The sequence below is a fragment of the Arvicola amphibius genome, chromosome 3, assembly GCF_903992535.2.
Source record: "Arvicola amphibius chromosome 3, mArvAmp1.2, whole genome shotgun sequence".
Lineage (NCBI taxonomy): Eukaryota > Metazoa > Chordata > Mammalia > Rodentia > Cricetidae > Arvicola > Arvicola amphibius.
Window position 1 is genome coordinate 99,750,031 of NC_052049.1, and position 27,285 is coordinate 99,777,315.

Below are 27,285 nucleotides of genomic sequence, written 5' to 3' on the forward strand. Positions count from 1 at the left end.
TCTCTCCTCTAATGCTGCCTGCTCAGTTGGAGCTGCAGGTAGGTTTGTTTCCTGTGTTTCACATAACAGAATGTTATTTAAGTGTTTGTTGACCTGCTGTTCTTTGCATCCTGTACTTGCTAAATCCAGATGGAAAACACAATTTGGATGCCTCTCTAAATACAAATTAACGAATAATGAGAATTTATTTGCAAATAGACGAATGAGTAAATTGTGGGCTGCAGAGTCTTCCTGTGCAAATGAAGACTAGGACTAAGTGAACTCCATGGCCCCTTCCAGCTGTGAAACAATTTCAGTGATCTTTGTCGTGGTGCTGGACTTGGGCTGCATGTTCAGCAGTATCTGGGCAACCAACATAGCTTGGGCCTCTAGGGACTTGTAGGCTAACAAGGAGCCAGCGTTCACAGAGGGCTCTTTGCATTTCTCTGTCAAATATACAAGTGCAGTCCATGACTGCACTGGGAAATGAGAAGAATAAAGGGCCAAATATGGGGAAGTCAGGAAAGAATTTGTAGATAGGAGGAGACAGGCCCTTGGAAAACTATCTTCCTGTGGAAGGTAGATAACTCCATAGGAAATCAACCATAGGATCAGAGGCCCAGGCACAAGATGTGCTCGGTGCCCTTATGGGACAAGTGCAAACAGTATCTCGACTCTGGTATGGGTGTCAGGTGAAGGAGAGTGGAGAGTGAGGTGTGGTGGGCAGGGTTAGCCCACCAGAGGTTTTGAAAGCTGGTTGCATGATAAACTGAAGAATTATTTGTTCTTTTTGCTTTTTTTTTTTTTTAACATAATCAAAACCGGACAAACAAGCTGATTCATTGTCTTTAGTCTCAGGATCAAAATAATATGAAAATGAATCAATAGTGCGACTTCCCTCAGCTATTCATTTCAAACATTAGAACCATTGTACAAATGAAGAATCTTCTCTCAGAATTCACTGTCACGTAGCCGAGCTACCTTAGAGCAGAATCAGCCTGCAAGTAGGTCAAGGGTGGGGGTAGCCCGTTGTGTACCAGGGAAACTACCTTAGAGCAGCGCCAGCCTGTAAGTGGGTCAAAGGTGGGGGTAGCCCAGTACTTTCTCTGCCCTGTAACATGAGTGCCATTAGCTCTTATAGAAGCAGGCCAGCTCTCGAGCACTCAGACAGTGTGCAGGGCTCCCTCTGTGGAAGCGACCGGATGATAAGGGTTGCGATGGAACCAAGGAAGGAGAGCCAGGTGGCTGCTCCATTCAAATCAGATGCCTGTAGGCTCTCATGCTAATCAGAAGTGACAGGAGACTGGGGAGCATAACAGAGCAAAGTGAAGCTGAACTCTGGATTTGGCACCAGGAAAAATGGAGTCCCCTGTGAGAACACCCACTATTGTGCAGCAGGTCTGTCTTTGGTAACCTGACCGTGGTCTGATCAAGGAAGAGATTTTCATATGGTAGACCTGCTCCCACATCTTCAGCGAGCTTGAGAAGAGCATCTGTTTACCTGGCGTCTCGCCATAGCATTCTGAGAGTAGAGGAAAACAGGAAGAACCTTGCCAAGAGTGTGTCAGGATAAAGTGAAAAGATTAGATTGCTGCCAAGCAGCTTAAGGAAACGAAAGCAACCGTGGCTGATTCATGAAAGATCTGTTCTTCAGGATCTTCGTGGATGCCGTAGGAAAGGACCTAGGAATAACTCTAGAGCTTTATTTGAAGTATATTTTATTAATTCTCAAGCCAATATGTAAGACTTCCTGTGACTAAGAAATTTATTAAGGTATCTAAACACAAAAAGGGATAAAATGTGGGACCCTACTCCCATGCTTCAAGCAGCCTCTGTCAATTTAGTCAGATAACAGAATTGCCGTTCACCTCTCAAGTGACTAGATACACCTTAAAATGCCTCTCCTACCTTGTTAGTGAAGCCTGGAGAGACAGTTTCCTGTTATGTGAACTGCACCATGCTCAGAAATTTCCGTGAATCAAAAATAAACATTTTGCTTCCCCCATTAATCTTTCAGTGACTCTTCCTTAAAGCTGCCCAGGAGCACCCATTTATAGGTGTGTTCTGAAGGGCTCCCCAACATAAAGCCATCTAGACCTCTGCCCTCCTCGCTTTGAGGAACATAGGCATGAATCTTCCTTGTGGCACAAATAAATATTGATTCTGTCGTCTCTGTGTGAAAGGTTTCTGTAGGGATTGGCTCTCAGTGGAGCCCGGCTATTTGTCTAGCAGCTGTGACAGATTCCACTGAGCATCTGTCTTTTCTGGCCAGGAGTCCCTCTGACAGTGCATGGATTCGCAAGACAGCTAACCAGCCCTAGAAAGGCAATTTGTTCTGAAAAGGAAAAAGCAAGATTGACCTGTTTAGACTGGAAGCACAGCAGGGAGCATAGCTTTGGTAGGCGGCCCTCCAGCTAGAACTGACCAACTACCTGGGAACTAGTCCTCCACATTCTGCAAGATCGAATATATATATATTACATTTATGGTATGTTTATGTCATGCCCCACAAACAATACATTCACATAAATCTTCATTTCCCTTTTAGCTTATTTTCTTACATTGATATCAGTAATTCACATTGCATAAAATTCACTGATTTAATTTTTTTTTTATGCCCAAAGAAACTCCATACCTATTTCTTTCTCTGCCCCCCCCCCCCCCGCTTCAATCCCCTGGAAGGTCTAATTGTCCTTCATTTCCTGTTATTTTACTGTGAAATGTTTCAGATTCCTTCTCATTCACACATGTATGATTTACCTGAGTTTTTTCTTCCAAATTTCCAATTTTTGTTTGTTCTGCTCTAGGTTTGTTTTCTTTCTTTTAGTTTTCTATTGAAAACAGGTTTTGAGCAGGGTGTAGTGGCGCACGCCTTTAATCCTAGCACTTGGGATGCAGAGGCATCGGATCTCCGTGAGTTCTAGGACAGCCAGAACTATATAGTGAGACCCTGTCTTAAAAAAAAAAAAAAGCTTTGAAATGTACTTATATCACATATAGATATAAAGTGAAACCCCAAATGGTGGGGATAGCTTCAGCCTGAACTGCTCTCAGCAGCCTCCTTTTGTGTGAGCTGAGTTCAGCTTCTCTAGGAAGTCTGATTGCAGCTACCACTCTTGGGCCTCACCACACGGTCCTGTTTGTGTCTTTCAGAATGCAGCTCTTCAGCATCTGTTTATCCGGAAGTCCTTCCGGCCTTTTAAATGTCTGCAGTGTGGGAAAGCCTTCCGGGAAAAGGACAAACTGGACCAACACTTGCGCTTCCATGGGCGGGAGGGGAACTGCCCGTTGACCTGTGATCTCTGTAACAAGGGCTTCATCAGCAGCGCCTCCCTGGAGAGCCACATGAAGCTCCATTCTGACCAGAAGACTTACTCTTGCATTTTTTGCCCAGAATCATTTGACCGCCTTGATTTGTTGAAAGATCATGTGGCCATTCACATCAATGATGGCTACTTCACCTGCCCAACCTGTAAGAAACGGTTCCCAGATTTTATCCAGGTGAGTGTTTGCGCCTGAGATTCCTGTCTGCTTCCAATTTTTTGTAAAAGAAACTTCAATTTTTGGAAAACTGAGACCATTCAGCACCTATATTTTTATCTTTTTTTTTTTTTAATTTTTGAAGTATCTCTGCAATAGTTTTCAAACTATACAGAGTATTTTTTTTCCTTGGCTTTCAGGATTAGTGTTGTTTAAATTCTTAAGTTATGTTTCTAGTAATAAACATGAGCTCTGGGCTCATGTTTACCCAAGGGGGTAAAGCTGCTTACTATCAAGCGCAATGATCCGAGTTCAATCCCTGGAGCCCACATGAGAACCTGAAATTACCTGGCGTGAGTGAGAAGGAAACACAGAACACGCAGCAAACCTGCTTAGGAGTTTATTGGGGGGGGGGGGTGTATACAGATCTGGTGAGGTCGGTGTGCAGAGAGAGAGCTGAAGATGGCTCGTCCAACTTTTAAAGGCGTGCGCAGAGGGACATGCATACGTACGCAGATGATGGAGCTCACATATGTGCGCAAGGGCTCACACAGCTGCGTCATATGTAGTTGGTACAAGCAAGATGCACATGAGTCATGCAGGGTCCTTTAAGATCCCCGGGGCCATTAGGCACTTCTGTAGTGAGGAGCAGACGGGCTTTATTCCCACCTGGCTCCCGGCCACCTGGCTAGCTTATGCCCCAAAATAACAACACACAAACTGTATTCATTTAAACACTGTCTGGCCCATTAGTTTCAACCTCTTATTGTCTAATTCTCACATCTTGCTTTCACCCATATTTAATAATGTGTGTAACACCACGAGTGGTGTCTTACTGGGAAAGATTCAGCATATCTGTCCTGGTAGCTGGCTCCATTGCGTCTGTCTCAGAGAGGAGAGGCATGACGATTGCCTAACTTCCCTTTTTCCCAGCATTCTATTCTGTCTACTCCACTTATCTAAATCCTGCCCTATCAAAAAGCCAAGGCAGTTTCTTTATTACCCAATGAGAGTCCTCCATCATTCCCCCTTTTTCTGTTTAAAAAAAAAGAAAGGCTTTCACTTTAACATAGTAAAATTACATATAAGAAAACAGTTATCAAGTAAGAATTACAGTTACAATATTTATATCTATTTTATCTTTTTTCATAACAAAGGAAAACAACTATAACTATCTATCTATTCTTCAACTCCATCAAAGACTTCCAGAAGGATATAATATTACCTAAGTAAATGAGAAGTAAGCAACTTACAAAACTCTAGAAATCACAGAGACATCTTGCTGCCTGGACAGTCACCCAAAGTTCTTTTGTACTGTTGGGGCATCTGTCTTCAGTCTTCAGGCCCATAGTATCCAGAGACATTTCCATGAAGCAGGAAATTTCAAAGACAGTTCAGTCACTTTCTACTGTGTCTTACAGAATGTCTTGCAGACTCTTTCATGAATCAGGAACCTCGAAAGATCATCTCACCTTTAGGCAAGTTCAGCAGTCCTCTCTCTGAGGGTTCTTTCTGTCCAGTTTATGCAATAGTCCAGGCAAGAGCAGTCTTGCCCAAATGGCTATCAAACTCCATTAGGAGCCTCTTCAATGCCCATCTTTCTCTTGAAGTAGATTGGTGCTGCCAGGAGCAGATGTGTCTCATTGTCATGAAAAGCCCTAAGTTATTAAAACATTTAAATGCCATATTTTGTAGTCTTTGAAAGACATTAAGAATGCCTATCTAACTGAAATATAATCTCTATATATCTAGAAAATCTAACATGACTACAAGCTTTACTATTATTGATGACTATCCATTAACAACCGATATACATTACATTTTTAAATGAATTACACAATCACAATACCTTAATCAGTATTAGAAATACATATACATATAACAAAATTGACCTTAAATTTATATCAATGAAGCAAAATTTATATCAATGTCAATTATTCATATCTATATCATTTCCCCCTTTAATTGTAAAAGAACATTTATAAACAATATTTGGGAACATGGGCACAGTTATTTCTCTCCAAACTGCTTCCTGCTGAATGGGGATGCTGTTAATCAGATCTTTCATGGTGTAACCTGTGTGCCAGGTCATCTCAGTCATCAGTTGGGTGAAGTAATTTACTGAAGGTGTTCAAAACAACCTTTCAGGAAGGTGTGGTCTATCATACCATATTGCGATAGAAGCAATCCACAGGGTCTCATTTTCTGTAAAAACAAAAGAAGAATCTCTTTTCCAAAGTATCATATCCTTAGATCCAAATTCTGAAGTCATGGTATTTTCAAAATATCTATTCTGGAATAGTTTAGCAGCATTTATAAACAAATATCTTTTAGCAGCTGTTGCTCCTTCCTCAGCATTCAAACAATTCAAAGAGAACATAATAACATACAGTATCAAGGTTCTCTGTGTATTTTCCATCTTTGTGCAGCTTTGTTTTAACCTCTTTCTTTTACTTTTACTTTTTGAGACAGGTTCTCTGTATACCTTTGTCCTGGAATAACTCTGTAGACCAGACTGTCCTTGAACTCAGAGATTCTCCTGTCTCTGCCTCCCAGGCATTGGGATTAAAGGTGTGTGCTATCACACCTTCAAGTCACAGAGGTCAATCTGCCTCTGCCTCCCAAGTGTTGGGATTAAAGGTGTGTACTACCACACCCAACTACTTCCTTTTTTTTCTTTTTTACTTTTAAGAACTTTAACCTTTAGCCTGCATATATTTTTAACACACTGTAAAACAATTAGACGTTTTCTTCGACTTTGAATCTTTCTTTTACTGTATATCTCTTTTTTTTTTTGTGACCACATGAGTCTTTAATTTACCAAACAATATAGGTAGAACTAAAGCTGTGACTTTGGCGGATGGATCCAGCCAATTTCTTAGCTTTCCAGCCTCATGGCAGAGGTACCGGCTGTAGCCATGTTTATCGCCACAACTCTGTGGCGGTTCAAGGTCCCTGCCAGCAAGCAAGCTGCAACAGTGTTAAACAACACTCAAAAAAGCTCCATAGTCAGGACCGCCTGCTTGAAAGAGTCAGAGTTTGCTCTGGCAGGACGGCCCAGAAAGATAGCATTTTAAAATGGTACAGCTTTTTTCCTGCTACAGCTGAAAACCGAAAAACACGTGTTCAGCTTTTCATCAACACCATTTAAGTGTTTCGTGGCAGGACCTCTTAAAAAAGCTGCAGGGTTTTGCAGCTAAAGCTGAGTCAGGAAGCCTCTCTTAGATGAGAGCGCTTGCCTCTAGCAAGCATAGCAGACCTGAGAAATTGCTGCTACCAAGAAAACATGCTTTACTCTAGTCTTTCCCAAGCTTTCTCAGGCTTTCTGTGGATCCATTTATCCACTTGGGCGCCATTCTGTAGTGATGAGTCGAGAAGGCCTGCTTTTCGTCCTTCCCGGATCCCACAGATCCCACACGGCTAGCTTTACACGCGAAATAACATCACACAAACTGAATTCATTTAAACACTGCCTGGCCCATTAGTTTCAGCCTCTTATTGTCTAATTCTCACATCTTGCTTTCACCCATATTTAATAATGTGTGTAACACCACAAGTGGTGTCTTACTGGGAAAGATTCAGCATATCTGTCCTGGTAGCTGACTCCATTACGTCTGTCTCAGAGAAGAGAGGCATGACGATTGCCTCACTTCCCTTCTTCCCAGCATTCTGTTCTGTCTACTCCACCTATCTAAATCCTGCCCTAGCAAAAAGCCAAGGCAGTTTCTTTATTACCCAATGAGAGTCCTCCATCACACTTCTGCCTGAGGGTTTGTCTGCACATGTGTGGCCCTAGAACCTGGAAGTGTCAGCCATGCTGTGGCTGAATCCTAACAGAACTTCCCCTGCAAATTGTCCTCTGATATCCAGATGTTCATCGTAGTGCACATGCACTAAAAATAAATGTATGAAAAAAATCTTGGAAACACCAAATCTGGTTATTATTTTTTAAAAAATCCTTTTAAGAATCTTTGTCAAGCCGGGCGGTGGTGGCGCACGCCTTTAATCCCAGCACTCGGGAGGCAGAGGCAGGCGGATCTCTGTGAGTTCGAGACCAGCCTGGTCTACAAGAGCTAGTTCCAGGACAGGCTCTAAAGCTGCAGAGAAACCCTGTCTCGAAAAACCAAAAAAAAAAAAAAAAAAAAAAAGAATCTTTGTCAAATATCCATTACTCATAAAACAGCATAGAATCTCTAGAACATATTTCTTTATATCTGGATGGGAAGCATCTCTCTACCATTCTGGTTTTCTGTTTTACTTTACTAAGGTTATGTATCTTGAAAAGAAACAAAGAGAGTTGGCATATAAGATGCTGCCTTGTCAAGCACTATCTTTTCTGTAGTACTGGGGCAAAATTTTGAGTAAAAACATTTTTATATTCAGTAAATAATTAAATCATAATATCTCAAATATTCTTTAGAAATTACAAAAGCAAAAGAACTGTGATTTAATCATAGATCTTTTTTGTTATTTTTTGTTTGTTTTTTTGAGACAAGGTTTCTCTGTAGCTTTGGCCTGTCCTGGAACTAGCTCTGAAGACTGGGCTGGCCTCAAACTCAGAGAGATCCACCTGCCTCTGCCTCCCAGGTGCTGGAATTAAAGGAATGCACCACCAACCACCTAGCCTAATTGTGTTTCTTCTAACAGTGAGAGTCTTGGGAAGTTTTTCTCCACATAGTTAGAAAGTTGTTAAGGCATAATGCAATGGATAAGGAACTTTGATGTTGGGGAAGCCAAGTGCTTTAAAGGAACAGTTCAGTACATTTTCGACTAAACTGTCTACAACTTACTTACCATCACCCCCCCCCCCCCCCCACACACACACATACACACACACAGTGCTGGCTCTTGGATTCAAAGCATCCTCCATGTTAAGCACACATTATGCTATTGAGCCATATCCCTTCCCAAAGCCTTTCATGCATTATTTATAGCTGAGAGAGTTCAGAACCTGAGTCTTTCTCTACCCTCCACCCCAACTGAAGTCCTGGAGTTGAATCCAGGGTAAAACTGTCGGATTAGCTGAAAGCGAAGGTCTATGGCACAGCCGAGAAGGAAGGAAATCAGTCCATATAATGAACAAGTAGTATTGCTAATGTCATCTGATCCCTGTCTTTCGTTCTTTAGAACCTGACTCGTTTCTTCCAGTGCTGAGACTAAACCTAGGGCCTCGAGCGTGTGTGGCTGCAGGCAACTGTGTTATACAGAGCTGTATCCCAGACCTGATTTTATAGGAAGATGTGAAAGGGTCAGCTATTAATGATGCAGAATTACCTCTACATATGTAGAAACAAAAATGAGGACAAATGACTTTTGTTTTCTTATAGGTAATATTTAACAAGATTCATTAAAATTCAAAGCAACCTTACATTTTAGCCTTCTTAAAAAGGAAAGAAAATTGTACAAAAGATTGGCGGTACTCTTTCTCCCTATGAGTTACCTGGGAGGTTCAGATTTCTAGGACTCTGGCCTGTGCTGTTTCTTTGTGACAAGCACAGCCTGTGTTACTGAGGGCAGTCATCCCTTGATGATGGCCAGGCTCCTCAAAGTCCTCAGTGGTGTGTTGGTGCCCTCTAGCGTCATAACCACCTCTGGTTCTTTCTTTTGGCCTGAGCGTCCCCTGGTCTTTACTGCCAGGTGAAAAAGCACGTGCGCAGCTTCCACTCTGAAAAGATCTACCAGTGTACCGAGTGTGACAAGGCCTTCTGTCGCCCTGACAAGCTGAGACTGCACATGCTCCGCCATTCCGACCGCAAGGACTTCCTGTGTTCCACCTGTGGGAAGCAATTTAAGGTAGGACACCAACCTGCAGCCAGAGGGAACTGTCCAGCCTAGGATTAAGTCAGGCTAAGGACAGACACCTGCTTGTTTCATGGCTTCGTGCACACGCTCTAAGTAATGGATAGTAGAACTGGATTGTTATTGACGGAAGCCTGAGAGACCAGTTTATGTGTGTACTAATTAAATCAAGAGGTTGCTGTTGTTGTTGTTGAATATTTATCAGATGAGAACCTGCAGGTAAGTCACCTAAGCAACATCTTCTTCGGCAGAGATGGGAAACAAAGATGTCTGAGGGGACGGAGCAGAGGGATTAGACTGCTCTGGAGAATGCAGTGATTTCAAGGACCCATTAAGACGTAAGTAGTTTGGCATGGAATCGCAGTCTTGTGGAGGCAGAGGCAGAAGGAGCTTGAATTTGTGGCTAACCTAAGCTATATAGTAAATGGCAAGCCAGTTTATGCTACATAGTGAACACAAAAGAAAACAAAATGAAACCCAAACCAGTGATCTGCCTAGAATTAAGAAGAAACGAAGGGGAAGTCTGCAGGAAACTTGAAGGTATTTGTTGTTGAGAGGCATTGCTAAACATGGCTAGGCTAACTTGTCTTAGCTGCTGGGAAGAGAGCCTGTGAGATTGTTCAATGGGTAAAGGCACTTGCCACACAAACCTGAGAATCTGAGTTTCGTATCTGAATCCCACAGTGGAAGGGAGAACCTACTCCTAAAAGTTGTCCTTTGCCCTTCAAGTGTGCTTGTGGTACTTGCATGTCCTTGCCACACTAATGATCAATAAAATTAATTAAGTTGAAAGAAACTGGAGATTATTGGGAGGGGACAAGTAAGAGGTATGTTCATATGGAATGTGAACACTGAAGAGAAAAAGCTTAAGCTTTGTGGTACATCCATTATAGATCAATTATCGAATTTATTTTGATGGCTTACAGTATATTGTCATGTTTGAAATCGCTGAAGAATTCCACTATGAGCTATGTATGGAGGCATCTACCTGAAATCTCAGTACTTGGGAGGCTGATACAGAGGAATTGCCATGAGGTTGAGGTCAGCTTAGACTATGTAGCAAATTAAGGACCAGCCTGGGTATACAGTTGAGAGACCCTGTCTCAAAAAGCTGCTGGGCATGCAGCCTACCTTTAAGATGGTTTGTTTACCTGGCAGGGGAGATACCATTGTAGTGATGAGGTGAGCAGGCCTGCTTTTCCTCCTGCCTGGCTCCCGCATGGTTAGCTTTACACCCGAAATAACAACACACAAACTGTATTCATTTAAACACTACCTGGCCCATTAGTTCCAGCCTCTTACTCACATCTTGACTAACCCATATCTAATAATCTGTGTAACACCACGAGTGGTGTCTTACCAGGAAAAATTCAGCACGTCTGTCCTGGTGGCTGGCTTCATGTCGACTGGCTCAGAGAGGAGAGGCATGGCGATTGCCTGAAGCATCTACCTCACTTCCTTCTTCCTGTTCTGTCTACTCCACCCACCTAAGGGCGGGCCTATTAAATGGGCCAGGCAGTTTCTTTATTAATTAACCAATGAAATCATCAGATAGATAGAAGACACACCTACATCATACCATGATCACAAAGATGGTTTTCCCAGGGTGAAGCTTATCCGTTGCACTGCAGACGAGCTGATCCCTGTGATTTCCCCAAATGCAGCAAACTTGACTGCAGAATTTGTGGTAATGGGGGATTTGTGTTCATGCTCTCCCTTGAATAAAGTTAAAAAAAAATTAAAAAGAGTAGTTTACTTACCCAGTGAGACTCCCTTGAAGAAAGCGTAACTTTTTTATTTGCAAGTGGTTATCAACTAAAGTCAGCTTCTAGCTTAGGGATGGGGCATGTGTCCACTTCTTCTTTCAGCTCTAGGACCCCATCTGATGCAGACCCATGCAAGCCCTGTGTATGCTGCCTCAGTCTCTGTGAGTTTATATGTGCGTCAATCCTGTTGACTTAGAGGGCATCATTTCCTTAGTGTCCTCCATCCCCTCTGGCTCCTATGCCTTTGGTGCCTCCTCTTCTGCACACAAGGTTTCCTGAGCCCTGAGGGGAGGGATTTGATGGAGACATCCTGTTTAGGGCTGAGTGTTCCAAGGCCTCTTATTCTCTGTATAATGTCTGGCTATTGGTCTGTATGCTTGTTCTCATGTGCTGCAGGAGGCAGCTTCTCTGATGATGTCACCATCGTCATCATGGTACTCATCTATGAGGATAGCAGAATATCATTAGGAGTCATTTTATTACTTTTTTTTGAACAGTAGTATTTGGTTTTGCCCTAGGTCCCTGGACTATCTAGTCTCAAATTCTTGGTCATTCAAGTAGTGTCAAGTGTGGGTTTGATCTCATTTGGAGTGGGCCTTAAGTCAAATCAGATATTGATTGATTACTCCCACAAATATTGTGTCACCATTACACAAACACATCTTGCAGGCAGGACATCATCGTAGACAAAGGGTTTTTTGACTGAGTTGGTGTTTATGTTTTCCTTTGATAGTGTGCAGAGAACCTTCCTGTACCAAAGGCACTAGCATGTAGGGATGAAGGCTCTTTATAGGCACAAGCTTGGCTTCACTGTGTTCAAGGAGTTGTGTAGGTGTTGTCTTCAGCAATGGCGCCTTGTCAGTTTGTAGAGAGCAACCTTATAGTCTTAGCAACAGCCTGGGTTGTTGGGGATTCTCAGGGGACCCCTTTGGCTAACAAGTCAGTTAGATGTAACCTAATCCTGATACTGGAAACTTTATTTGATAACAAGATGTCTAGTTGGGTTTCTGTTTCCCTTGTTACCTGGTGATTTCATTGAGATCTTCATACACACACACACACACACACACACATACACACACTTACATATATACATATATATATATATATATATATATATATATTTGTATGTATGTAAGCAGAGACTATTCTTTCATTTCCCAGTTGTCCTGACCCAAATAATTACACAGAAACTATATTATTAACATTGTTTGGCCAATACTTAGGCATATTTCTAGCTAACTCTTTTTTTGTTTGTTTGTTTTTCAAGACAGGGTTTCTCTGTATCTTTGGAGCTGGTCCTGGAACTAGCTCATGTAGACCAGACTGGTCTCGAACTCACAGAGATCTGCCTGCCTCTGTATCCTGAGTGCTGGGATTAAAGGCATACGCTAGCACCCAGCTTCTAGCTAACTCTTACATCTTAAATTAACCCATTTCTATTAATCTGTATATCACCATGAGGGTGTGGCCTACCAGTAAGGGTCTGGCTGGCAGCTGCATGGCATCTTACTGACTCCGCCTATTTTCTCTCTATATCTCTGTTCAGATTTCCCGCCTGGCTTTACTCTCTCTACTAAGCTTTTGGCCAAAACAGCTTCTTTAATAACCAATGGTAATAAGACATATTCATAGCATACAGAGGGGAATTCCACATCATATGTATATATTTTACAAAGCTTCTACTATATTAGGTTTTCATACTATACCTCTAATGACCCTTAATTTTATGTCTCTCCACATATTCCCTCCCCTGGCCCTCTCTTCCCTCCCCTCCTCACTTGGTCTTCTCATTCCAGTCCCCCTTCTATTCATAACTATCTATTAGTTTTATTTATCTTAGCCATTCTGATGGCTATAAGATGAAATCTCAAAGTAGTTTTTGATTTGTATATCCCTGACAACTAAGGATGTTGAATATTTCTTTAAGTGTTTCTCAGCTATTTCCTCTTTTGAGAATTCTCTGTTTGAATTTGTACCCCATTTTTAAATTGGGTTGTTTTCTTGATATATAGCCTTTTGAGTTCTTTATATATTTTGGATATTAGCCTTTTTTTCAGAAGTAGAGTTGGTAAAATCTTTTCCTACTGTGTAGGCTGCCCCTTTGTCCAGATGATGGTGTCCATTGCCATACAGAAGCTTTTTAGATTCATGAGGTTCTATTTTCAGTTGTTGTTCTTAGTACCTATGCTATTGGTGTTCTGTTCAGAAAGTCTTTTCCTGTGCCAATGAGTTCAAGGCTATTCCCCACTTTCTCTTCTGTCAGGTTCAGTGTATCTGGTTTTATTTCAAAGTCTTTGATCCATTTGGAGTAGAGTTTCATGCAGGGTATAAGTATGGATCTATTTGAATTTTTCTTTATGCATCCTATCCGGAACCTGAGTACCAGCCCTGTACCTCTCAGGGCTCAGAATAGAATGTCTAGAACAAGCAAAGATCTGAAGGTAAAAAAATTAACTCAGTACTTTATGGCTACATGTTCTTTATTCCTTTGCACAAAGAAGCATCAAGAAGAAGAAAAAAAGGAGAAGGGGTGATCTTCATGAGGTTTCTAGTTTTTGCAGACATAGTTGAAAATTCCATAGGCAAAGACTATAATAGTGTGTATATCAAAATCACAAGAGGGCAGGTATAACTTGACAAAGCAGTACTCTGGAACAGGTGATACTACCCAGTGTCCAAGGGGGAAATACCTGACATTCCAAACCATTAGATAAAGTTACTAAATGTTCCTGAATCCTGGACTCACCTATTCTCTTCACCAGTCTCTTTTGTGATGTCCATCTTTGGAGATATCCAAATTTGTTTGTTATCAATGATGTCTTCTTTAGAAAATTCTATGTGGTCTGTTAGCAGGTAATTTTGTGGAATCGACTCTATGTAAATTTGACTGTTAGAACAAATTTACTCTAAGTAATTGTGTTGTTGCTCTAAGGCCTCCTGGTATGGAGGAATGGAAAGGTCATTCCATGGCCTGTGCAGAAATTACATTGCTGAGGTGTTTTGGATTCTTACTTTGGTGAAAGTGATTTTTAGTTGTAGAAGTTTCCCAGTAGAATTTTTAGTGTCATTTATGCATTCTATCATATCATCTGTAAATAAAGATACTTTGACTTCTTCCTTTCCAATTTGTATCCGCTTGATTTCTCTCCTTCAGTTGCATGTGGGTTCAGGAAGATTGTTGGTGGAGGCTGTTTGTTTGTTTCCTGACTGTCCAGACCCAAAATAATAACACTGAAAGTATATTAATTACAATACTGCTTGGCCAATGACTCTAGATAGCTCTTATATCTTCAATTAAGTCATTTTTATTCATCTGTGTATCACCACGTGGTTGTGGCCTACTGGTAAGGTTTTGTCTGGCATCTGGCATCTGTCTTCTGTGACAGCTACCTGGCTTCTCTTTGACTACACCCACTCTGTCTTCCTTTATCTGCTTGGAATTTCTTCCTTGCCCTATTCTGTGCTTCAGTAGGCCCAAAGTAGCTTCTTTATTAACCAATGGCATTCACAGCATACAGATTAGAACTACCAGACATTCTGCAGGACACAGAAGAAAGCAACTGATGAACTTTGCCAGTACAAGGCATAAGAGATCTTCAAATTTCCTGCTTCATGGAAAAGTCTGTCAGAAACTATGGGCCTGTTGGCTGAAGATGAATGCCCCATTACAGAAGAACTTTGGGTAGCTGGTCAGGCAGCAATCTATCTGTGCCAATTTTAGAGTTTTAGAAGTTGTTTACAATGCACTTCCTGTTTACTTAGGTAATAGTAAATCCTTCTGGAGTCTTTGATGGAGTTGAATAACAGATAGTTACAGTTATAGTTTTCCTTAGTTATGATAAAAGATAAAGTAGATATAAATATTGTAACTATAATTCTTGCTTGATAACTGGTTTGTTGTATGTAATCTTGCTATATTAAAGTTAAAACTTTTTTATTTTGACAGAAAGGGGGAGGTGATGTGGGATTCCCCTCAGTATGCTGTGAATGCCAATGGTTAATAAAGAAGCTGCTTTGGGCCTACTATAGCACAGAATAGAGCAAAGCAGGAATTCCAAGCAGCTAGAGGAGGAGAGAGTAGGCAGAAGCAGGGAGAAGTCAGGTAGCCTCCACAAGAGCCAGACACCAGATGCCAGACAGAACTTTACTGGTAGGCTACAACCACGTGGCGATACACAGATTAATAGAAATGGGTTAATTTAAGGTATAAGAGCTAGCTAGCAATATGCTTAGAGTCATTGATCAAGCAATGTTGCAATTAATATAGTTTCAGTGTGACTATTTTGGGTCTGGGCGACTAGGAAACGAACGGGCAGCCTCTGACTACAGAAGATTGTAATTCTAAGTGCTGGTATCTGCTCGTCTTTGTTGGGAGGGTCTTTCTAGATATTGGGGACTGACATTTAGGAATGAAATGGGTTAGAAGTTGGAGCTGAGGGGACCACAGGTGGGAGGAAAGTAGGGTGTTGTACCAGGATCTGCTCAGTTCCCTGGGAATGAGGGCAGAGAGTGTGGAGGTCACAGCAGGGAGTCTGCTACAGAGCTGAGGCTGAGAGTGGGGAATTGGTATGGAAAAGACAGGGAGAGTGAAGATAGGAAGCTCTCCCACCTGCTTTGCTGGTCTGCTCTGGCAGGCTTAGTTGGTGGTTTCCTGGAGAATGCCTGCGGGAATTAGGGACTGGGATAATGGGATAAGTCTGGGTGAGGGGAGGGGACTTTGCAGGGGAAGATATGTGTGATCCACTAGAGATGGGGGCAGAGAGGAAGAGGATGTCGAAGTAGGTGGTGTGCTACAGAGCTGAGGATGAGACTGGGGATTGAATTTGGAGGAGAGGAGGGAGAGGTGAAGATCTGCAGTTAGCCTACCTACTTTCCTGACTGGCGTGGCTGATCCCAGGAATCAGTGTTGATTTTTTTAATTACCCTTCAATTAAAAATTTTTTATCCTTGCTCCTGCACTGTTTTTAACAAAATTTCTCCAAATAGCGAAAAGACAAACTCCGGGAGCACATGCAAAGGATGCATAATCCTGAAAGGGAGGCCAAGAAAGCTGACCGCATCAGCCGCTCCAAGACCTTCAAACCACGCATCACGTCTACAGACTACGACAGCTTCACATTCAAGTGCCGATTGTGCATGATGGGCTTCCGGAGGCGAGGCATGCTGGTCAGTGATGGATGAGCAAATTACTGTCTCCAGATCCACCCTTCCTGTCAGTGGCAATGAACCTTAACAAAGTAGATTTGTGGGTATATCAGTTAGTGGCTAGGGGAGACTAAAAGCAGTCCCACCAATTTAAGCTTCTTTCCTTTCTGTGACAGACATCCTTTTCCCTTCTGAACCACTTTTTGGATGATTTGAAAGAAAGTTTCCATGCCCTTCCTTTCCCCGCTTTGATGCTAGGAACCCGGGGGCCTTGCACCTACTTGGCATGTGCTCTGCCGCTGAACTGCATCCCTAGACCTCTACCCCTTTTCACTATTAGTCTGTTTTTCTTTACCTTGATTTCCTGGTCTTATCTTATTTGATTTCCCTCCTCTCATTAGTTGAATATTCTTTCTGGTAGGGTCTTTACCTCCTTCCCACTGTTCCCTATAAGTGCCTTCTTTGTTCAGGAAACAATGGTGTAAGGAAACTTCCCTTCACTGCAAGGAGTGTGGTCCTAGATTAGGGGAAACATCAGGATACTTCACTGCTTTCAGCTGGACCAGTGCAGTTGCAGAGGCTGGAGAGATGGCTCAGAGGTTAAGACCACTGCCTACTCTTCCAAAGGTCTTGAGTTCAATTTTCAGCAACCACACAGTTGCCATCTGTATTGAGATCTGGTGCCCTCTTGAGGAAGAGACCTGGTTAGTTGTCCCCATCAACTTAGACCATGAAACTCCGTGTGAACAAGTGTAACAGAATCTCTATATATGGGCTGCCCATGCATGCTTCAGCATTGCCAGGGCATAGATTTCATTCAGAATTTCAAGGTGGTTAGAGAGTCATAGTAGTTAAAATATAGAACTTTACTTTGTATCCATTCAACAGTCTCAGTAAGATAATTGAATAATGAAAGCCAGGTTTACATCAGATTAATTCTTCAGAAAATTCATGTAAGATCTATTTATTATATATACAGTGTTCTGTTTGCATATATTCCTGCATGCCAGAAGAGGGCATCAGATCTCTTTATAGATGGTTGTAAGCCACCATGTGGTTGCTGGGAATTGAACTCAGGACCTCTGAAAATGCTGCCAGTGCTCTTAACCTCTGAGCTATCTCTACAGCCCTTGCTTCAGAGTTTTAACTTTTAGCACTCATTACCAAAGGCTTTTGTTTAATTTCTGATTGTAATGGTACTCTCTCTGTGTGCCTTTTTCTCTCTTTTCTAGGTGAATCACTTATCAAAGAGGCATCCAGACATGAAGATAGAAGAGGTGCCTGAGTTAACCCTCCCCATCATAAAACCCAACCGCGATTACTTCTGTCAGTATTGTGATAAGGTAAAAGTTTATAATACCCTCCTGGTTGGGCTGTCATAGTGGAAGCTTACCTCATGGAGGAATGTCTGTGGGGTTTTTCATTTAGACAGGAAAGACTGAAAGGTAGCCTCATTGTAAGCCAAGGGCTTACAATGGCTCCATGGTTAAGAGGAAGCACTTACCACTATTGCCAAGGATTCTGTTTCCCGAATCTATGTTGGGTAGCTCAATCTCTTGCAACTCCAAGGGATATGATGCCCTTTCCTTTCTTCCATGTGCACATATGAAGCAATTATAGACAGGAAGATACACACACACACACACACACACACACACACACGCACACACTATTTTAGGGACTAGAGAGATGGTTAAGTGATTGAGAGCATTTGCTGTTCTCCCATCCCAGAGGACCTGAGTTTAATTCCCAGTACCCACATCAGGTGGTTCACAACTGCCTGTAACTCCAGCTTCAGAGGACCCGATACCCTCTTTTGGACTCTACAGATACCTGCAATTATAGATGCACATACGCAGATATACATTTGTACACATAATTTTTTTTACAAAAAATTAATTAAACACCAAAGCTATACAGAGAAACCCTGTCTCGAAACCCCCCCGATTAATTAAAATGATGAAATGTAAGCTGTTTTTTCCCTGAGATATTTACTGACTTTGTTTTCTTATCATCACCTCTGTCTGTTACATTTACAATAGAGAACAGTTAACCAAGAGCCTAGACTATGAACTCATTTGAAATTTCCAAGCTGTTAAACAGTCTGTCAGCTTATAAGACAGGTGATAGACTGGGGTTCCTAGGAGGTGGAGTGGGGCGTGAAAAGGTTTGTGGTGGAATTCTCTGTTTGTGCTGTTGCAGTCACACAGAAAGACAAAGGCTGCTGGGTTGCTTTTTATCTGTTAAACTTTTGATAAAGGGTATTTTTATAGTTATTATCTTAGATTTATACAGGAAATTTAAGAAAATTGCCTAGCATATCTATATTACATTCACTTTATTCTAAAATATAATACCCACATCCATAACTCTGGTTCTTTTTAGGACAGGGTCTGGCTGTATAGCTCAGGCTGGCCCTTGCCTCTTGAGAGCTGGGATTATAGGTGTGGTCCATCATACCCAGCAGCCTTTCTGATCCTAAGACAGGATTTCACTACTTCACACTGGCCTTAGACTCATGGAATAGTACAGAGTGGCAGTCAGCCAGAAGTCTCCTGTTGCACTCTCTCAGGAGCTGAGATTACAGGCAAAATCCTGCTGTATACCGTAGCTTCTTGATTGTTTTATTTGGGGCTATACCAATACACTTTTCTCCTTTCCTTAGAATGAATTTTTTTTTATTTTACTTTAAGCAAGAAAGTGGACTCACACCTTGCTTTCATGGTCAACTATTTAAACTGCAGGTTTATAAGAGTGCCAGCAAACGCAAAGCCCACATTCTGAAGAACCACCCAGGAGCTGAACTCCCACCAAGCATTCGCAAACTTCGTCCTGCTGGCCCCGGGGAACCTGACCCTATGCTGAGCACCCACACCCAGCTGACTGGCACCATTGCCACCCCTCCTGTCTGCTGCCCACACTGTTCCAAGCAGTATAGCAGCAAGGTATGGTGCAGGCTCTGACCCAGGATGACTCAGAACTTTACACCAGTAGTGTTCTAGTATACTTCTCACCCAGGTGTCTTGTGTGGCTGTTGCTGAATTGGTGGGCTTTAGGAGACCTATAAAGGCAGGGACCACAGCAAAAAAAAAAAAAAAAGAAAAGAGGGGCGTAGGAATGTTGTGGGCTTCTCCACATTACAGTTGTTTACTAGTCTGAGCACTCATCTGCTTTCCTTTGCCTTGGCCTGCTCAGGCCCTTATATTTGAGTGTTCTTGTCTCACAGTTTACAGGCTGAGCCTGTGTAGTCACTATTCAGGACCTGAGATGGTTCTTGAAAAGGGGTCACTTCTGTGGACCAAGAGTGACTGATTGTTTTAGGCATTCGTGGGGCCTGGGAACAAGTGTGAGGTTTTTGGGTCCTTCTTGATGGTATAGAATCATGTTAGTTTTTATTTTTCCTCTTTTTCTTCTCCTGTTCTCCCTATCCTATACCCTTTATTGCTTTTGATAGCGTGGTTGCTTCTCAAGTGTTGTTCGTGCTGCTTTGATTTTTTTTTTTTTCTTAATGAATTTAGGAGATAGGATCTCTCTGTATTTCCCAGGTTGGCCTCAAAATCCTGGGCTCAAGTTATGTTTTTCTGCTACAACTTTCCAAGGAGATGAGCCTTATGTGCAAAAGCCATTGTGTCTGGCGAAACAAACAGACAGTATTTTAAAGGCAGCCAATAAACGCTTTAAGAACCTTTGGAGGACTTGCATATGGGAGAGTGGCCAATTCTGATCATTGTCCTTTTCGCTTTGATTTTTTTGTTTTTTGAGACAGGGTTTCTCTGTGGCTTTGGAGCCTGTCCTGGAACTAGCTCTTGTAGACCAGGCTGGCCTCGAACTCACAGAGATCCACCTGCCTCTGCCTCCCGAGTGCTGGGATTAAAGGCGTGCGCCACCACCGCCCGGCCTTTTCGCTTTGTTTTGAGACAAATTCTTGCTGTTTAGCCCAGGCTGGCCTTAAGCTTATCCTTTTCCTGCTTTAGCTGCAGTAATTGTTTATTTTTCCTTCATTTTCCAGACCAAGATGGTCCAACACATTCGAAAGAAACATCCAGAGTATGCCCAGCTCCCCAACACCATTCACACACCGCTGACGACAGCTGTGATCAGCGCCACCCCAGCTGTCTTAACCACAGATAGTGCCACTGGAGAGACTGTGGTGGTAAGTGGGTGACTAGGAAGAGCATGGTATTCCCTTCAGTGCTCATGCTCTCTTTAAACACCAAAGCCATGCATGCCAAGCACTTTATTAGTTGATGCAGGTGGGGCCAATTGCCCTCAGCCCAATATTTATTCTTGGGTCTTCTTGTCAGTGCTTTGCAAATCTCTCTGCCAAAGGACCAGGACACTTTCAATGCTGTCCTTCACAGTGATAATGTCAGAAACTCCAGAGCAGGTCCACTGGCCCAGACTCAGGCTTTTAGGCCAATTTGTATTTCCATGATGCACCCTTGGGCCAAACAGAATTGTTGTAGGATTTAAGAACACTGAAATTGCTACAGTGTTGTTGCTAATATGTTGTGATTTTTTTTTCTTTCTAGACAACAGACCTGCTAACACAGGCAATGACAGAACTGTCCCAGACCTTAACGACAGATTACCGAACACCTCAGGGGGACTACCAGAGGATTCAGTATATTCCTGTGTCTCAGTCAGCATCTGGTCTGCAGCAACCTCAGCACATACAGCTTCAAGTGGTGCAGGTGGCTCCGGTACTGTGACATTTATTTCTCTTTACCTCTGGGAACACCATATTGCCAGTGGCCAGTGTGGTAGCAGGAGTCAACAAAAGCATCATTGGCTCTACGTGAGGTGCATCTGCCTAGAAGTGCTGGGTTTGAGGCATTAGGAGAATATCATCTCCACTGTTTTCTTCCTTCTGCCCTCCATGATGGCTCTGGACTTAGAGTAAGAGGTTTCTACTGTAGTCAGAAAGTCTCAGTTCCTGTACATAGTCAGCCAGTATAGCTCTAGGGAGACTGCTTCCAGAAATAGGTATCTCTAGAGGATCTTTTCTCTTAGTATCCTGACTGAATATTTCTTAATGAGCTAGTTTGAGAAATAACTATGTGGGCATTGAATAATTACTCCAGTGAGAGGTTTTAGGGAGTAATTTTGATCCACTCTTCATCATTCAGCTTCTTTAGGATGTACTATTATTTTATATATGTAATATATATATATATATATATATATATATATATAAAAACATTCTGTTTTAGAAATGGGTTAAATTAATATGTAAGAGTTAGTCAATAAAAAACTAGAGCTAATGGGCCAAGCAGTGATTTAAATAAAAAAAAAAAACATTCTGTTTGGTACTTGTGGAGGTCAGAAGAGGGTGTTAGATCCCTTGAAGCTAGAGTTACAGGTGATTGTGAGATGTGGGTGCTGGGAGTTGAACCTGGGTCCTCTGGAAGAGCAGCAATACTCTTCCTCATTGAGCCGTCTCTCCAGCCATAGTCAGCTCCATTTGGAATAGAGCTGTTAACTGTGTTCCTCTACTAGACTTCTTACTGGGGACTGAAAGAAGATGTCTCCCAGAGCTGCTGTTCCCTTTAGTTATGCAGTACAGAGGAAGTAGACTTTAGACATAAGTGAACATTATTATTTTCAAATAATTTAGTCTAAAAAATTTGAAACTAATATAGCTTTAAATGTTTGAAAATTGGTAGTTATCATTGTAATCCTGTCATCCACAATTTCTTATGTGATTTATTTATTTTAGGTTTTTTGTTTTGTTTTTTCATTTTTGTTTTGCTTTTTTGAAATAGGGTCTCACTGATGTAGCCTTGTCTGGCCTTGAGCTCAACAGTAGACCAGGCTGGTTTCAACACAGAGATCCACCTTTCTCTGCCTCCTGAGTGTTGTATTAAAGGCATACACTACCACACCCAGACTTTAATTTATTGTTTTGAAGATAAGGTCTCACTACATAGCCTCAGTTGGCCTCAAACTCAAAACCTTTTTCCAGTTTTACCTCCCAGGTGAACTTTCTCTCTAGGGGATCTCTTTTAACCTCGATTAGTATGTATTCTTTTTTCCCTCCAGGCCACCTCCCCACACCAGTCTCAGCAGTCCACGGTGGATGTTGGCCAGCTGCATGATCCGCAGACCTACACGCAGCACGCCATCCATGTGCAGCACATCCAGGTCACAGAGCCCGCCGCTGCAGCTCCATCATCATCCCAGGTATATTTCTTTATAGATGATGCAGAGGGTTGAGGTGACATATGGGACCATCATGTTAATAGCTGGGAATTCATTATTCTTGGCCTTTGAGATGATGTCATATTGTTCTTTATCAGTTTTCTGTTGCCCTTACTTTTTATGTTGTTATGCAACATTCTTGTGTTAAGTTACTGGCTTCCCAGGGGAGCTCTGTGGTATATGATCCTAAAATCAAAACAAACTCCAGCCTTTCCATTCTACAGCAGGAGGTCAATTACTTCTGTGTTGGGACAAGGATTGTGGAATAAGATTAGACCTATCTCATGGAGGTAGAGAAAGGTATAGAAATTCAGAGGAGGAGCAATTCTGGTTAACTGAGAACCAAGAACTTTTTTTCTTTTATTTTTTATTTTTTTTTTTTGCTTTTAATTAAGTCTTGAAGGAGGGTTATATGTTTGACTCTGACATCGAGGGAAGGCATTTTGTTCTAAATAACAGTTTGAATACAAAAAGATGGAAAATTATAACACATTTATAGGAAACTTACTCAGTTTAGGAGCAGGAAGTGATATTTGGAAAGAGTTAGAAAATAGGAGTTGGACTACAGAAGGCCTCGAATGGCACATAGTGGCGTGTGGACATGTCACGGAATCTAGAGACAGCTTCTCCAGCAGATGGCTGGTGTGCGCCTGCCCTTAGCTCTATACTGGGTGGATTGGCCAAAGCAGCTCAATGGAAATCATGACACCTTTGTGACCAGACAAACTGTTTCACCTTTTCTGCTTTCAGCTTAGCTAACGTAAGCAATTGCATACTGCTGCTCATTTGCCTTCCTGGCAATTTTATTGTAATGAATTGCTTTAATATCTTTGAAGGTTACCCTTTGAAAACAAGATAGTATTTCAGAGTTATGATTGCATTTCATTAATTCTACTCTTATTTAAATATTATATATGAGTCTAAGTCTACTGGGATTTCACCTTTCCTTCTTTTGTTTTCTCTTTCTCCCTAGGTAGCTGGGCAGCCATTGAGCCCCACCACTCAGCAAGCACAGCAGGGGCTTAGCCCCTCCCATATCCAAGGCAGTTCTTCCACACAGGGGCAGGCTCTACAGCAGCAGAATTCCTCTGTACAACACACATACCTCCCCAATGCTTGGAACTCCTTCCGTGGTTATTGTAAGAAGAATGGGATAGTCCATGGGTGGGGATATCTCTGACCATGTGTCTTAATTTCATCAGCTTTATAATAAGTTTTTGGATTGACATATCAGTTGCTCATTTTCAGTTCTCTCTCTCTCTCTCTCTCTCTCTCGCTCTCTCTCTCTCTTACCAACACAGTTTCCACTCCCTCCCCTCCTCCCATTCCCTCCATCTCTCCCTCTCCCCCATCCATTCCTCAGAGAGGGTAAGGCACATTGCTCTGGGGAAGGTCCAAGGCCCTCCCTACTATATCTAAGCTGAGCAAGGTATCCAAACAAAGAGAATGGGTTCCCAAGCAGTAGGGATAAATCCTGGTGCCACTGCCTGTGGCCCTGCAGTCTACCCCAGCCATACAACTGTCACCCACATTCAGAGGGTCTAGTTTGATCCTATGCTATTTCCTTTGAGACAGGGTTTCTCTGTGTAGCTTTAGAGCCTGTCCTGGAACTCACTCTGTAGACCAGGCTGGTCTCGAATTCATAGAGATATGCCTGCCTCTGCCTTCCGAGTGCTAGGATTAAAGGCATATGCCACCACCACCTGGTTCATTTTCAATTTTCTGTGGTACGTGTATTTGAATGAATTTCATAGCAAAATTTAGGTCAGTGTTTTGATCCAGAATGCCAGTCTCATATTTTCAGAAATGTTACATATGTTACTGGAAGCTGTGACAAGGTGACTTAAGGATGGATAGGGATATATTGGTGGTAATGTTTCATCCTTTTACCAATACTTTTTCTTTCATATTGGGAATCAAACCTAGGGTCTCATTGAATGCCTATTTATGTGCTAATTACTATGTTTGATCCTGGGTATATGTGTCTTACTTTTCTATTTTCATTACAAAGCACCATGACCAAGGCAACTTATATAAGAAGGTGTTTAATTTGGGGCTTACAGCTCCAGAGGGTTAGAGTCCATGACTGTCATGTGGGGAGCATGGCAGCAGGTAGGCATCCTGCTGGAGCAGTAGCTAAGAGCCTGCATGTTGAAACACAACCATGAGGCAGAAATAGCGAACTGGGAATGACATGGGCTTCTAAAATCTCAAAGCTCATCCCCATGACACACTTCCTCCAACAAGGACACACCTCCTAATGCTTCCCAAAGAGCTCTACCAACTGAGGACCAAGTATTCAAATCTATGAGCCTATCAGGGCCATTCTCATTCAAATCATCATAATATATAAAGATTAATATTGACAGTAATAGTAATAACCCCATACTACTTCGTTAAATAGCCTCATACAACTTAATTCAAATATTCTTGTGTGGCAGGAATGCTTCTAACCCAGGCACATCAAAATTTCTACATACAATAACTTGCCCAAGAGACCTAACTAGTCAACAGAAGATTGGAACCCAAGATTTCTGGATCCAGAACTTACATGCTAAAGCACCTTACTGTATTGCCTCTCCTAAAGGCCTTCAGATTACTACATAGTAGAGAGGTTGATATATATGAGTACTATGTTCTAGAATCCTGAGGTTCATGCTCTGAAAGCATGAACAGGTTGGTTGTCAAAGGTTTGAGAGCTGATGACTTCTTGGTTGATGTTCTGTAACTCTTCCTGGGGAGACATGGACAATCTTCTATTCACCCTAGATCGGGCACCAATAACAGCTCAAAGAAATGATTCCACCCAACTCTAGGTATTGACCCAGTGAGTTTGCTGGGATTATCTGCAGGAGAGTGAATGGGTAAATTACTTACAAGTGACTCAGAAGCAGCTTCATCACCGAAGTACCCATTTCAGCCTCGGTGATGACTCACAAGAGCCGCATCCCTGGAACTCTCTACCCAATTTGTAGTCAGCACTATTGGAGAGAATCTCTCCCCATCAATTTTCATTGCTTTTATAACTCAGAGGAGAGGCCTGCTGAGCTTGTAGCCATGGCTTTCTGAGTCTTGTGAGTCTCCTTTGGCCGCACAACACTTAGACCTTTGACCAGCTCTTACACTCTTTCTGCCCCCTTTCCACCACGTTTCCTGAGTCATGGAGCAAGTGATAGAGATGCCTGATTATTTTCTTTCATTTATGGCTGAGCTACTAGGCCACAGTAGCACATCAACTGTCTTAGAAGTTTGACCAGTAAGGATTCTCTGCTGTAAGTACTAACCCTAGATGCATCACATCTGTTTACTTCCTCACTGGGGTCTATGACCTCCCCAGTCACAAATTTTGTCCTGGCTTACAGTATCAGGCTTAAGTTCCTTCTGTGTATTGGGCCTTACATGGACTGCAAACAGTGAATGCCAGCTAGCAGAAGGGCGCTTCCACCCTTATTCCAGCCTTCCATGCCCTAGAGCCAAGAAGTACAGTGTTTTAAGCAATAGGATCTTACCACTTAGTTATGGCTTGCAATCAACAGTGGTGGCAATAGCCTTATGGTTTGTGGGTCTCTAGGAATACCCTCCCCATCCCCACCCGGCAAACAACTCATACTGACCTTCTGCTGGATAACCATAGCTCTGAGGAAACTCCTCCCACCCATGCGGTGTGCCTTCATTCGGCTTCACTGCTACTTTCACTGTCCTTTAAGGTGCTTTTCCAGATGTGTGAGGTGCTCAAAGTTGCCTTTATGTAATAGAACCAATGTTTTAAGAGGGCATGCATGAGCTCTAAGGCCTGCTGCTGTCCACTCCAAGCAAGTGCTAGTTGGTCTTGACTGATTAAGAGGACACTAAAAAGAAACACTATAAAGGCCTAAGATAGTATGGACAATTCCATCACTGGCACCGGTTGTGGAAAGAGCAGTGTTGGTATAGCAACATGGAGAGTACTACTCCATATGCCCTCAGTGGACTTATTTCCACAATGATTTCCTGCCTCAGTGGAAATCCCGGGGTAATGCTACTGCATGGAATCCCCAGCCCCATAAGTCTTGGTGGTTCTTAGACTCAGGCCTAAGTGGAGACTAGGACTCCATTCTAACTTGTTATGCCTGCCATTGAACTGGCTTTCTAGTTCTGACAGGCCAGCACTGTTGCTGCTGACTTTACATTGGTCACGTCTGGCTGCTGGACTGGTCAAGGCTGAGTGGATAATCTCCACATCCGGTATACTTTTCTTTCAGGGGAACAACTTATATAGCATATTTTACTTAGATAGATTCTAGGTTTCCCCTCGAATAAGCTTCATTTTTTTTCCACCTTTTTTTTTGTCATGTCTTCTGTGAACCATTGCTCTGGCTTTAAAGCCTTCCAGGCTCACTAACACTACATTTAATTTAGCACTAGGAATGCCATCTTTCTGTGTTTGCATTTGAGTGACTCAACAGTCTCCTTTGTCCACTTTGTTCTTCTCTCATCTGCTCTTAATTGCTTTTGTACTTTATAAACCTGATGGGTCTGCTGGACTAAGTCATTCAGATCTGCCAGAGCCTCTCCTTCATCAAAAATCATATTGCTATGGGACACAGAAAAGCCACTAAGCCACTAAAACTTTCTACCAAAGTCCATGCTGAAGTAACTTCTTTCTCTCTTTCTCTCTCTCTCTCTCTCTCTCTCTCTCTCTCTCTCTCTCTCGTCTCTCTCTCTCGTCTCTCCTCTCTCTCTCGTCTCCTCTCTCTCTCTCCTCCTCCTCTCTCTCTCTCTCTCTCTCTCTCTCTCTCTCTCGATTTATTTATTATGTATACAGTGTTCTGCCTGCATGGCAGAAGAGGGCACCAGATCTCAGTACAGATGGTTGTAAGCTACCATGTGGTTGCTGGGGATTGAACTCAGGACCTCTGGAAGAGCAGCCAGT

The 27,285-nt window shown here is 42.4% G+C and overlaps 1 protein-coding gene and 1 non-coding gene across 4 annotated transcripts in view; both read left to right on the plus strand.

Annotated features, from left to right (window-relative positions):
* Positions 1-27,285, plus strand: part of Prdm10 (PR/SET domain 10) — a 106,837-nt gene that overhangs the window by 67,537 nt on the left and 12,015 nt on the right. For all 3 annotated transcript variants that reach the window (XM_038321896.1, XM_038321898.2, XM_038321897.2), the window contains exons 12-20: positions 3,133-3,480; positions 9,097-9,252; positions 16,014-16,193; positions 17,405-17,515; positions 18,917-19,117; positions 20,182-20,325; positions 20,705-20,875; positions 22,215-22,355; positions 23,347-23,512. In XM_038321896.1, the coding sequence (XP_038177824.1) occupies positions 3,133-3,480; positions 9,097-9,252; positions 16,014-16,193; positions 17,405-17,515; positions 18,917-19,117; positions 20,182-20,325; positions 20,705-20,875; positions 22,215-22,355; positions 23,347-23,512 (1,618 nt within the window). The remainder of the gene's footprint in view (positions 1-3,132; positions 3,481-9,096; positions 9,253-16,013; positions 16,194-17,404; positions 17,516-18,916; positions 19,118-20,181; positions 20,326-20,704; positions 20,876-22,214; positions 22,356-23,346; positions 23,513-27,285) is intronic.
* LOC119810966 lies at positions 10,819-10,978 on the plus strand. The gene has a single exon (XR_005284896.1). It is a non-coding gene; the product is annotated as a U1 spliceosomal RNA (small nuclear RNA).